The sequence below is a fragment of the Leptopilina boulardi genome, unplaced genomic scaffold, assembly GCF_019393585.1.
Source record: "Leptopilina boulardi isolate dan_hultmark-lab unplaced genomic scaffold, ZJU_Lbou_2.1 LbouV2_368, whole genome shotgun sequence".
NCBI lineage: Eukaryota > Metazoa > Arthropoda > Insecta > Hymenoptera > Figitidae > Leptopilina > Leptopilina boulardi.
The window spans coordinates 3,091,161-3,106,103 of NW_026137938.1; the positions used below are offsets into that span (position 1 = coordinate 3,091,161).

The following is a 14,943-nucleotide window of genomic DNA, read 5'->3' on the forward strand; positions in this document are numbered from 1 at the left end:
TTACTAATTTGAAGTAGTGACTCACTTTTTGCTTCTGAATTAGTAAAATTTAACTAATTCTAAAACAAAAAGTGAGTCACTAATTTAAATTAGTAAACATTTTTACTAATTCAGATTTAGAGATAAAAAAACCAAGACAAATTTATAAATAAAAATAAATCAACTTTTTCTTAAGGGGTTATCCATAAACTACGTTACCTATTTTAGGGAGAAAGGGGGTTTAAATAGAATGAAAAATTGGTTATGGAGGGCCCTCTAATGATGTGTAATTAAATATGAAAATTGTTTTATTAATCATTTTATAAATTTTTGATAATATAGTTTGACATGACTAAATAAATTTTAACAATAATTTTCTTATGGGTAGGGCATCGAACGGAATCACTAATTACCGTCACTAATTACTATGTTAGGTATAATAAATATTTACCAGTGGAGACAAAAAATAATGTCAATAAGCCTAATTAATTTATCTTTCATTAAAATTCAATTGAAAAAAAAAATTTTTCACATAAATATAAATAATAAAATATAATAAATCATGAAAAATATATACCGTATAACTCTTTTTACGCGTCACTACAAAGAACATTACGTAAAAAGTGCACTAGTCTGAGTCAATGTCATTGAACACACCTTTATTCCTTGAATCACAAAAACAAATATCTTTTCTTTTTTTTTAATATATATATTTTTAACTTATGTAATTAAATATATTTGGAATCTTAAATTTGTTTCTTTATCTCATAATGGTTTATGAAATGTATTTCATAATTTAAAAATTAAAATTAAAAATAAATGAAAAATAAATTAAAATTTTTAAACAATACGACAAAATAATTTCTATTCATAAAACGTCCTTGCATTACTGTTATTTTATTATATAATTTTATAATTATAACTGGAAAAAAAGAAAATAGGTGTTGTAAATTTTTTTTTATATATATAGCCCTTGAAATAAAATTTTATAAATTTTTAATAAAATAGAAATATATATTTTTTTAATCCAGTAAAAAAAAAAGCATTTCATGTTGACCCATTTCCGATATATAGGTCGATTTTACTTCTGGGTGACAAACACTATTTCTGAATTGTCTATATAGGGTAACCACCGCGGGAAAGGGTTAACAGAACCAAAACAAAAAACAAAAAAATAATAAATTATTAATAATTAAATAAATTCTCTTTGAAATAATAAAAAAAAATATGAACAAAAATAAAAAATTATTTAATAAATAATTATTAATTATTTTCAATAAGCTGCCTATGCAAAATCTTAACAATGTGAAATAAATTTTGTTTGGTATAATAAAAAAAAATTGAGTCTCTACTATAAAAAAGATAGTGTATTTTTTTAACTACCGTTTGATATATTTATAGAAATAATTTTAATACAATGTACACGATAAATATAATTGAAAACTATACAATTTGTGGTAAGATGACTGGCAATTATAAGATGGCTGTGTCACTCTGTTGTTATCTCGAATGTTTTATGACCAAAGATGTATAAACCGATATCAGAAACATTTATGTATCCGATATATATATATATATTACAGTAGATTTGCTACATTATTTAAGAAATAACAAAACATTCCTTATATTAAATAAATTTCCAAATAAAGAACAAAAAGACAAAATTTTATCCCTAATTTTGTTTTTTTTTGGTAAGTAAATGACAAAATTTTTTTTCTAGATATTTTAATACCAAAAGAAAATATAAAGAAATAAATTCCACTGAACTTTCTTCATAAAAATTAAATATGATAAGAAATATTTGAATGTTGCGTGTGTTTTTTTCGGGAGTGAAAAGAGGGGGGGGGGGAGGGCCAAAAGTAATATGCCGTGTGTATATATTTGAGAAATGTATAGTGACTTTAATGTCAGTTTCATTGATCGAAGTAGGGGACTGGCCACGTTTGTTCAGTACACCATTAGCAATATGTTCTTTTATATTTATTAAGTCAATAATAAAATATTGTATTTACCATCTTAAAGAAATCGCATATCTTGGCATAGTAGTGTGTTTGATGAAATTAAATTTTTTCCTCGCACTTTAAAATTTTCATTTAGATATCATCAAAATGTTTCTTTGAGAATAAAAAAGTATTTCACTTTCTGATAAATTCTTTTCTACTTTTTTAATTTAATCTATCCTTAATAATATATAGAAAAATATAGGCAAAAAAATTTTTGATCTATAAAAATATTGAAACTATATATATTATACAATATAATTAACGACGCTTTCGAGCTTTTGAACAAGATAAAAATAATTTTTTAAATGTCTTTGTCATGTAAATTGGTAATTTAACAACTATTAATTTCACAGACACAATAAAACTAGTCATTTTTTGCCCATGTATGAAAAATGGGAAATTGAAAACTGTGTTTTTTTTTTTTAAAGAAATATAGAAAAGACAAATGTTTTTGACCGAACAAGAACCGTTTTTAAACTTCGCAACTGCTCGAGGCTTAACCTATTCGAAACTGACGATGGCCAAGCCTTATATCGACGCAAAAGTTATACTGAGCTTTCAAACCTTTCAAACCTTACTAATACCTACATATAGAATATAGGGACATTCATTATTCGATCATTATAAGAATTTGTTTCTTAATTGACATGGAATTAATTTTTAATATCCTCAAAGTTCGGGGCAAAATAAAAGTTTTTTCAATCGAAAAACATTTTTTTTAGGATAATTTTTATTTGATAGAATTCTTAAAATGTCGGAATTTTTATTTGCGTCCTAAATTGTAAATGGCCGAACAAACAATTCGATTTCGCCGCGAAACATCGCGATTTTTTGTTCAGCCATTTACAATTTCGGACAAATAAAAATTCGGTACATAATAATTCTGTTAAATAAAAATTTGAATTAAAAAAAAAAATTGTCTAATGTGATAGACGATGTCTAGAGTGCAAGAAGAGGGTGCCCAATCAAATGGCGAAGCGGTTAGTTACATTCATCTTGGCCCCGATAACACCCCCCAACAGAAGTGGGCGTAAATTAGTCAAAATCCCCAAATTATCGTCCGTAGCCGACTTTTATTAGAAGTACTCGCATTTGCCTGACACTTTCTTAATTAGTGTAGAGAAAAAACTACGGAAAATTTCTACTGAATACAGCTGGTTTATTGACTCTCGAGTCATTTAAATATCACGGAGAAAAAAGAATTGTTGTGGTTACTAAAAATTAAGTCCACCCAACAATTCCGGATTATCAATATAGAACCAGCAGTTCTTTTCGTTTTTGGGACAAAAAAAAATTTGTTAAAATGGGATTGTTATTAAAAAACTATTTGGATTGTTCGGTGAACAAACAGAATTGTTTGATGAACAATGAAAATTGTTATGGAACAGTACACTGTAAAACGAAAGGTATTAATTTAATACCGATTTTAGGTACTAAATTGTTATTTGGTTCTATTTTGATACCTAAAATTGGTACTGTTTTAGTACCTTCTTTTTACAGTGTAGAAATAACAAAACTAAATTGTTAAATCATCAATACAAGTTTTTGTATTAAAAAAGCTTTGATCCGTCTAATACAATTTGTTCAGTTTTTTCGCCTTCTAAAATAATCAATTGCAGATATCCGTAGGTCATATCACCATAGTTTCATTTGCATTAAAATCTGTGGAACATGCATTTCCTGAATCAAATTCTTTAACCTGAAACCAAAAACTTATATTGAGTTGAAATTTGTTAAATAATATTTAATATACATTTTGTATTTTTTATGGTGAGATTATGTTCAATAGTAACCGAGTATAACTTGCCGAAAAACGATGAAATTGTCTCTTCATCCATTCACTACACTTGCAACAGATTGTATAATTAAATCCAATAGATCAAAGTTTATTTTTATAGTTATAGAAATAGCGGTCTATAAGACTGCGAGAGCTTATAAAAGGACAAAAAGTTGCAAAAAAATTAAAAAAAAGAACAAAAAATACACAAAACGCTATCAAATAATACAACAAACATGTATAGATAAGTATAACCTTAAAAACTTGCTAACTGTCCCAGTGACATTTTAAAAAGGCTAAGCCTCGACATTTGATTAATATTTTTTTTTTTCGTTAGAATTTGGTAAATTATAAATTACCATAAAAAATATTTTTAAAAATTTAATTAAAAAAAAAACAATTCAAATTGGATCTATAAGTCTTGCATTTAGAACTAAATAAATACTAAAACGAAAATTTTATGTTAAAAATAAATATTCCTATCAATTTTCATATTTCTGGAAAGTACTCTTATTCCGTTTGTAATTACAAAGCTAATTAGATTTCGCATGAAATGACAGAATTCAAGTTTATATATATACTTGAAATCCCGAATCAAATCGGAAAGGATCTAAATCAGTCTTTGCCATCTCGACAAGGTTGAAATCTCGTTATTTTAGAATCTGAAATATCGCGCGCGCGCGCATCCTAGATAACTATATGTTCATATACCTTTCATCAGGAAATAGTTTTGCTAGTGTATTTCCTTAAAAAAAAAATTGCTAAACTTTTTCATAGCTATCAAAAGTTCTCTCAGGTTTTTTTTTAAAGATTTTTTTTTTTAAACTGTTACATATCACAATTTTTTTTAAAGAATACTTTAATAGTCAAACAATAATTTTTAATAATTAAGGAAAGTGAGTTCTTGAATAATTATGGAAAATTTACAGAGAATTTAAATCCAATCATTCGTAACAGGAAGTGGTCAATATATATATATAATTTTAAATAAAATTCGGGAAAATAGATGGAAATAAACATTTTACGAGCTTTACCATAGGAGAGTATATAAAATTCAATAAATAGATTTGTAATAATATGGAAAAGCATCAATATTACAATCACTCAGGATTTTCATTTATTTCTACAAATCCAATTTTCATTTTTATTTTACAATTTAAACTGAGTTTCGAAAATTTTGTTTAGTATCGAATTCAAATTTCAAAAGATTTTTAAATAGTAGAAAATTTAATAAGTAAACGAACCATCAGTAAAATTTACTATTAGTAAAAATTTACAATGGTAAAAATTTACATTAATAAAAATTTACTAATGAAATAAAATAGGGGACAGAAAAAAAGTAAAGAAAAAAAAGGTATATGTACGAAACTTGCAAAAAAATCAGAAAAATCATCATATGTACTATAATGAGGAACTGAAGTAAATAATGAAATGTTTTTTTTTTTTTTTGACCACAAGTTTCTCGTACATTGTGTTTACGTCACGTTTACACGATAAGATCTAACACCGTCAAACGGTTAATAAAACTTGTACAGACCTAGATAGAATCTATTGTGCGAGTACATAATGGAAGTCTGTCTTTGCCCTTTAAAGCACGCATAATATAGCACGGCCTTGCAAAATAACACGGTCTCTGGTGACACCCGTAAAATAATTTTATGCTATTTAACAGATTTTATTCCTCGAGCAATTTCTTCTCCATATATATGTATATAAAAAAATATTATTCCTTTTTTTTTATTGTACGCGCGCATCTTTATGCTATTTCTATGTCACAGGCCTCGGATCGACTTAAAGGCACAAAAAAAGTCGTTTTAGTCTATTAATATTCCAAAAAAAGTCGAGAAAGTCAATTTTTTTTTATTTTAACAAAAATATTTTACAGATTTTTAAATAAAATTTTTTTTTTTTAAATAATAATACTTTTGGAATACCTAGTTAAAGTTGAAATTTTTAGAAATAATTGAATTTTAAAAGATTTTGTTAATTTTCAGACAATAATTAAATTTTACAGAACTAAAAATAATTTATCAAATAATTTCAGATAACATTTTTTAAATGTAATTGAATTTTCAAAGATTTACAATTAAGATTTTTAAAATTAATTGAACTTCAAGTGATTTTTAATTAAAAATTTTTGATGATTTCACTAAAAAATTTATTAGAAATTGCGAACAAAAATACAATAATTTGAAAAACATTTTTCATTGAAAAATGGTTTCCGATAGTTGAATTTTCAAAGAATATTATAAAAATAGTTAAAAATAATTTAATTTTCTTAGAGTTATAATTGAAATTGTTAAATTTCAAAAAATTTTCGATGGAAAATTTTAGAAATAATTGAATTTTAGAAGCTTTTAAATTCAAATTTTTGAAAATAATTGAATTATAATTAAAATTTTGGATAATAATTAAATTTTAGTTGATTTTTGATTGAAAATTTTGATAATTAATTTTGAATTAAAATTTTGGATAATTATTGAATTTTAATTCATTTTGAATTGAAATTTTGGATGATAATTAAATTTTATCTGATTTTAAATTGAAAATTTGGAAAATAATTGAATTTTAAAAGATTTTGAATTGAAAATTTTGAAAATAATTGAATTTTCTTTGATTTTGAATTGAAATTTTTGAAAATAATTGAATTTTATTTAATTTTGAATTGATTTATGATTTTGAATTAAATTTTTTTGGTAATTTTATTCTTTTATTTTTTTATATTATAAACAATTGTTAAATTTTATAAAAATTTTAATTGAAAAATAATTTGAAATAATTAAATTTGTGATGAATTTCATTAAAATTATTAAAAATAATTAATTTAGTGAAGAATTTTTGTTAAATAATTGAAATAAAGAAGATATGAAGATCTTCATTTTATACTAAAAATAGTTTATTTTTTTAAAAAATGTAAAAAAAAGTCGAAATACTCGCATTTTATTAAAATAAGTCGAAAAAAGTCGTATTTTTGAAAAAAAAGTTGGAAATAATCGAAAAAGTCGTATAATCCGAGGCCTGTTATATATATAAGGATGCTGAAACGTTTATTAAACTTTGGGAATAGACGCAATTCACTCGCTTGATAGTCAATTTGCGTTCTAATGGACCATCTTATACTAACACTGCATAATTTTTCAATTTACGTTTACCATTGAAACTTTCTTTAAATATTATAACAAACACATTTTTAATATTTCTTTTTTTTTTTTAATAATTTATAATTAATATTTTTAATTTTTTTTCCTCTCCTCCTATATAAAAATAACAAATATTTATCTCGTTAAATAAATATTTATTTATTTCAAGCAAAATGTTATTTAAGTTAAACAAATTTTATTTTAATTAAATAAAAATTTTCTATATCATCTATAAATAAAATTTTATTTGTTCTGAATAAATTTTTTATTATTTAAACACAAATAAAAAAAATTATTTCTGTGAGAAAAATATATATTTTTACTTTCAAATAAAAATTTTATTCCTATAACTAAACGCGCCAATGAAATTATTTCTCTGGATTTACTATAATTTTTTAATTTTCTATTATATATTAAAAAGAAGAAAAAAATTCTGTTTTTAAAACTGTCCATTGGGTGTGGATCATCAGATCAACAATTTTCTATGAAGAAATATTGTTGTAGAAAATGTAAACGTATAAAAAATGGGGTAGGGCCGGAGATAAGGGGTGCGGCTCATATATTGCTTTCCTATATACATATATATATATATACCAGTGATATCATTCCTTTTAACTTAACCTCCCCTTTTTTTTAACATTTAACCGCGGTCTAATCTCTGGCAGTTCTTTGCCCTTTCTTTAAAATGACAATTTGCCTTGACACAAAGATAGCGTATATACTTTTTTGAATTAGAGGTAAATTTTACACAATTGAAATTTTATTTATTCAAAATTCACATCGGTAAACTTGACAACAATTTAGAAGAAAAAATATAAAAATAAAAAAATAATAATAAATAATAAATAATAAATAATAATAATAATAATAATAAAAATATAAATAATTTATAATTTTATAATAATAAACAAAAAATAATTTTTATATGCAAATTAAATTTATTATTATTTTTATTATTATTATTATTATAATTATAATCTCTTATAATTTTTTTTTTATAAAGAAAAAAAAATAAGGGAAAAAATTGTTTTTATTAATTTTTAAATAAACTCATTTTGATTTCTAATAAATAAAATAAATAACATAAACAACAATTAATAAATAACAAAAAAAAAATTCAAATCTCTATAAAGAAAAACTACCTTTGGAAGGTAACATCGATTATTATCAGACTACCACCTGTTGTTGTAACTGTTGTAATACACTTAAAAGGTCGTGTCTTCTGAATTTCAAAAATCCAATAATAATTATTAGATATATGCAAAAAAAAATTCCATCAGTCTAATATCAAATAAATATATTTAAATATATTTGATAATTTTTTATTTTTTTTTACTTCTAATTTAATTTATCTTAATTTTCATAATTATTTGTATTTGTTTTTAATTTTTATATTTATTCTATTTTTCTTAATTATAAATATAAATTCATCAATATATGTATATATATATATATTATTTACTTACATCAAAATAATTATTGAATTATATTTGTTTTTAATTTATAAAAATTATTACTATAATTTAATAATTTTAATATTTTTTTATTTTAATTTTTAATTTAATTTTAATTTTTTTTTATTTAGGTACTTATTTATTTAATTATTTGATTTATTTATTTACTTGTTCATTTATTTGTTTAGATACAAATAACTAAAATTGAAATTTAAAAAAAATATTTTAAAAAATATTTAAAAAATTAAAAAAAAAATATTGAAAAAATATTAAAATATTAAAAAAAAATATTTATTCCCTAATATATTGTCAAGTAATTAATAATTTTAATTAAATAAATATTTTTCAGCCCAAATATATCTTTGATAATTAGGAAACTATCGAAAAAAAGTATTTTACCTTGTTTGTAAAATACTATATACTAATTCATAGCACGTGTTAATTTTTTTCAAGGAGAGGGAGAAAAAGAAAAGCTATATAATGACTCTATAGGTTCACGTGATCGAAGAAATGCTTAACTTGTATTATTTAAGGCTACCAGCAAAAGAAAAGATCGATCATAATGATGCGAATGATGCGAACATTGTATTTTTTATATATATATATATATATATATATATATATATATATATATATATATGCACCAAGAAGTATATAATAAGTTTAAATTCACAAGGTTTTCCACCTCAGTAAAAATGTAAAGTCGCGACAATATAATTATACTCCAAACATATTCAAGTTATAGACAATTTTATTTAATACCTTGTATATATATATAAAAAGAAAACAATATATATATATACAATTACTCGCTCAAAATACGTATATATTTCTAATTTCTTGAAAATTATTATCATCACATACACGTTATACTATATAATTTAAAAATGTGTCTGAACTTACATAGACTTTCGGTATAAATATATATATATATACACATCAAGTACATAATTAAGGACACTGGACTATAAGTCTAACGATTTCTCAATTTCTCAGACTAATTACCTATATTTAATGTAACCCACACTAATATGACTTTTAAAATTTTCCCTAAAGCTCCAATTATTTTTTTTTAAAATAATAATTTTAAAAAAATTAATTTTTGCTGCTTTATAGAAAAATATTTAACTATTTCAAATAAATTTACATCCAAATAAATATTATATATATATAATTTATTATAATTATTATTTTAGGAATGCAAAAAATTTTCTTTGAAATTACTTAATAATAACCTATCAATTAAATATTATTTTCTTTGAATATATTTGTAACTAATCAACTAAATATGTATTATAAATTAACATGTATTATAAAGTAACATATAACTTGAATGAAAAAAAGAATCTAAATAAGTATTGATTAAAATGTTCAACACGCAAAGTTGACGGAAGTGAAAAAAGGAGAAATATATCGTGTCTTAAACTAAAACAGCGTTAACTACTAAAAAAAAAATTAAGAAAAAACAGAAACCTAAATTAATAAAAATTAAACCGAAAATTACATAAAATTGTTTCAGCCACGTGTTTACGAACTTTAAAAAATTCGAATTTCTAATAATTTTTATTACAAAAAACTAAAATTTATTTAAATAATTATTGAAAAATTTTAATAAAAAAATACCTCAGATACATAAAAATAAAAATTACTTTAAAAAAAAAATCCCATTATTTTTGGTTTAAATTATATTCTCGAATGAAATTTTAGTAGACTAAATTAAATCTAATATTTTTTTTTTTTAATAGAGAAAAAAGGTAATTTTAATCATTGTACAATATAATTATTTACCACAAAACTGAGCTAAATTAGTTGACAAAGTATATATAAAACATAATTTAAAGAGAACCAATAAGGCCGGTTTTTCATACCAAGGTTAAGTACACATAATAAAAATCACACTCTTTTTTTTTTTTATATATAAAGTCAGTCTTATTTATGTTGAATTTATTAAAAGATTTGACTTTCTATTGATTATGTAAATATAAATCTTTAACTTCTGAACATTTACAAGACTAATGTAATTTTTATAAGACTATTCTGTATTTTTTTTTTTAACTATTTTGTATAAATTAAATACTAGCTAATTAACTTAAATCATATGTTGTTGTTAATAAAATATACACTGTAATTTAAAATAAAAAAAAAATGAGTTGTTGAAACAACTCTTTTTAAATGTAATCTTTTCAAGGAATGTAGAATTCTTAGTATACGGCTGACATATTGGTTTTAAGTACACATGCACTCAGACTGATAGAGTAAGGTTAAAATATAAGAATATTTAGTCATTGGAAAAATTTCCGCCGAGTTAAAATTTTTTAAACAAATATAATCAAATTTTTTATCATTTTTATAAATAAGAGAATAAACAAAAACATTCTAAATTTCCCTCCTTTTTTTTTACTAAAAAATAACCCTTTAAATAAATAACTTTCATTAAATTAAAAAAAATAATAAAATTTCAAGAATTTTTATTTCAAATCAAAATTAATTTTAGGTCGGTTTTTCTTTTTAAATATAGATATTTTTGAATTTTTATTCTACCTACATTAGGAACAATTAATTTTAAAAACTTTTAAAATATACAAATATAAAACTAATAGAAAATAAATTACACTACAATTTAAGGGATTTGACGCGAGAAAAGATAAATGTATAGTAAACAGATAAGAAAATATATATATATAATTTCAGAGACTAAATTCTTTACAAACCTGTTGCTTCAAAAAGCGTGAAATGCAATTTCAATATAGAAAAATAGTCTCATTTTAAAAAGAATAAAAAATTTAAGAAAATATTTTCGTAAATTTAAAAAAACTAATATTTATAAAATTTAATATCAAGGTTTTCCTAGAACTGATAATATTCTCATGACCTAGTGAGGGCTTTTGTCAATAATTATTTTTTCTCAATTTGAAAACTTTCGTTTTTAACTAAAAAATTGTTGTTTAATTTTTTATGTAAAAATAATTATATGGGCTTAAAATTATTTAAATTTGAATATAGATGCAATTAAAACACATTTTACATAATGTAAAAAAACGACACAGTTTTACAGAAAATTTATGTATAAGAATTGGAGGTTAGTTAAGATGGTTTTAGTAATACATTTCTAGAATTATAAAAAGAAAATAAATGTACGAATAATTTACTCACCAAGTGCGACTGCTCTTTTTTAATGATGAAAAAACACTTTGAATTAATGGTACGAACAACATAACCCGCGTACAAAAATGTATCAGCCATATTGTTTACTGGCCCGACTTCACTGAATAGAAATACTACTACAATACTATCGCAATCATTCCGCAAACCGCACTAGTACACACATTAGTGATTAGTAAGAAAAATTCCAAACTCAAACTGAAAGCAGTAAAATAGTCACTGAATAGAATGTAATAAGATTGTGAACTCAATTTGTACTGATAACTGTAACCGACAAAATGCAGACTTGGGTAGGTGGACCGTACACATCAGGGTTCGGAACATAAATTACATAAAGTTTATTTTTTCTACATGTAGTTTACCATGTAAATTACATCAAAATCTTGAATTATAATTGTTTTATACTGTATAATATAAAAAAACTCAATATAAAACGCTGCTATGAAACTTTCCCCCCACCACCACTTATCAGAGGCGTCACATATAAGAGTTTCAATATTGCTTAAAGGTTCACGAATTTACTGTGCGTCGGCCCTAATGGTTATTTGACCTTCTTGCGTTCTGCACCCTGGTAGACGAAAGCCCGCCAAAGTTACTTTTGCATTGTCGCTCTTAGAATGTTAACTTTTCTTAATATTTCATTAATTATTTGCAGTTTATCATCTAAAATTGTGTGTAAGTGAATTAAAAGTGCGGTATATTAAAAAATAATGCAAGATTGTCGTAAATTTTGGTTATGTATTAAGTCAGTGCAACATTATTTGCTTATGTGCGCGGAAATAAACTTTGTCCATACTTGCTCTTTGAAAAAAACTTTTATTTCGTTAATTTTTCAAAAAAATTTAATTAAAAGTGTGTTAAGTGTATGAAAAAAGTGTTTGTGAAAAAAAAGTGCAGTGTTTGGAAATCTAGTTATTCACAAAAGGAGTGGAAGATATCATGGCTGACAAATATTAAACCTGATGAAGAAAATGCAACGCTGCCTTCAATCGGTGAGTCTATTTTTCTATTTTTTTTTTTGACAATCCATCGTAATTAAAAATAAAAAAAAATGCATTCAAAATAACAAGCAAGAAAATATTTTATAAACTTCAATTTATTTGAAGAATGAAAAATTACACAAATATATCTTAATTTTTAACACAAGATAAAATATTTTTCAAATACAAATTTATTCAATTTCTTCAATATTTTAAGGAATACAAAGAAAAATTACCAAGTGCTTTACATAAATGGGTTGTTTTTACTTGGTAAAATATATTTCTGAAACAAAAATTTTACTTTCTTTTTATAATTTAAAAAAAAAATTCCGAAGTCAAAATTCGGTAAAAATAATAGTAATTAATTTCTAATTAATAATTTGGTTTTTATGGAAAAATAATTTTCACATTGCTTTTTGATAAGCTTCTTAATCTCTAGTTTTTACATTGTAAATTATTTAAACAAAATTTTTATATTTCTTTTTAATTATCGAGAATAGAAAAAAAATAGAAATTTGAAAATAAATTTAAATCAACAATAATACTGAAATTAAGTATATAATTAATAATTTGTTTTTGATAGAAAAACAATTTCCTTTCCATATCGTTTATGATTTGTTATTGAAAGACCATGACTTATTGCAATATTGCGAATTATTTGATCTTCTTTTGGCGTTAAACCATCGGGCAATGGATATCTTACTGCATTAGTATCGTTTTTAAAATTTTTACAAATATTTTCAGTTATTTTCTCAAATTCTGTCCTTGCTGCATCTTCTTTTGTAACTTTTAAACAATTTGCCCATAAATGTTTTTCATCATCTTTATATTTTGTATGCAAATCATCAGCCTGTTAAATAAAAAAAAAAAAATTAAATTAATAATATAATTGCATATTAATAAATTGTAATTTATATTTATTTATATTTTTTGTACCAATTTTATTTCCTGTAACGTTAGCTTATTAGAAGGTTCTAATTCTCTTGCTTTCCATAATTTTTCCTTGGCTAATTCGTATTCACCTAATTTTATAAGTGCTCTTCCAAAGCTAAAATAAAGTTAAATTATTTTTTTTACATAATTAAAAAAGAAAAAAAAATTAAAAATGAAACATACTTGAAATAAGATTTTGCGTTTGGATATGCGACATTTTGACAAGCAACACAGGCATTTCGAGGTCGATTTTCCTTATTGAAACAAATAGCCAAATTTGTATAAGTTCTTGATAATAATTTTTTCTGTTCCTCTTCTTCTGTATCATTATTTAATCGTGATCCTTCCAACATTTTCACTGCTTTTGAGTAACTGTAAAAATTATTTTATAATATTATTTTTCTTTTTTTTTTAATTAATAATTATCGTATTACATACTCTCTGATTGCTTGCTTTGTTTTTTCCCTTCGAAAATTTTCAGTACCAGATTCCATTAGTGAACGAATTTTACCAGCGGCAACACGAAATTCTTTTTGCTCTTCAATGGATAATTTTTCAAAATCTTTTATATCACTTTGATCGATAAAATTCACGAGATTAATAACAAATAAAACTTCCTGATCGCCTGGAATTCTTGGTGGGCAACCTAATTTTCCATATGCATATTCTGGACTTATAAGAAATGCGGCGACTTCATGTTTTTTCATTGTTGAAATACTTATTTCTAAACCTGGTAAAATACCACCATTACCAAGTATAAATGATTCTGGTCCTGAACCATGAGCATAGGAAGAATCAAATGGTTCATCATTATATTCAAAGTGACCAATATAGGTTACAAAAACTTGTGCATTTTCAGTGACAATTTCTCCAGTGCCTTGTTTTTTAATCATTTTCATTATCTTAAAGAAAAAGGCAAAAAAAAATATTTTTTCTAATTGATAAAAATTGTAAATAAAAAAAAAACAACTTACTTTTCCATTGCCAAGAACATCAGTCATATTTTCCCTTAATTTATCAAATCGTAAATTTAAATTAAACATCAATTGCTCGGCAGTGTTTGTTTCTCCATCTTTTTCATCGTCGAGATTTAAATGTTTTAAAATATCATCATTAGACATAAAAATATTTTTTGAATATTCATATTCTTCTTCATTAATGTTGCATTCATTAGTTATTTCATGCATAACACCTTCTTCTGACAATAAATCCCTGCAAAAAAAAATTAAGCACATGGTTTTCTAAATCTTTATAAATTTGTTTCAAAAAAGAAATTGAAAAATTTTTTTTATACATACTGAATTGTAAAGCCGTCTTGAAATATGGCTCTTGCCATTTTAATGTGAAATAATTTTAATAAACAAAATGAAAATTAAGTTTATCGATGAACATGTAATGAAATTAGTGCGTAAAAATCACTTCCCCCTTTTTTTTTCTTATCGTCCGGCTATTCGTAAACAAAGAAAAAAAATGCTTCAAACTTTCGTCAAGGTTATGATACTTTAAACACAGATT

The 14,943-nt window shown here is 23.1% G+C and overlaps 1 protein-coding gene across 1 annotated transcript; it reads right to left on the reverse strand.

Annotated features, from left to right (window-relative positions):
- Window positions 1–12,593: 12,593 nt before the first annotated feature.
- LOC127287205 (inactive peptidyl-prolyl cis-trans isomerase FKBP6-like) lies at window positions 12,594–14,943 on the reverse strand. The gene is made up of 6 exons (XM_051314021.1): window positions 14,727–14,943; window positions 14,403–14,640; window positions 13,867–14,330; window positions 13,612–13,800; window positions 13,432–13,543; window positions 12,594–13,345 (listed from the first exon to the last, which is right to left on the reverse strand). Exons 1-6 carry the CDS (start codon window positions 14,762–14,764, stop codon window positions 13,058–13,060), a joined length of 1,329 nt encoding a protein of 442 aa, XP_051169978.1. The 5' UTR covers window positions 14,765–14,943; the 3' UTR covers window positions 12,594–13,057.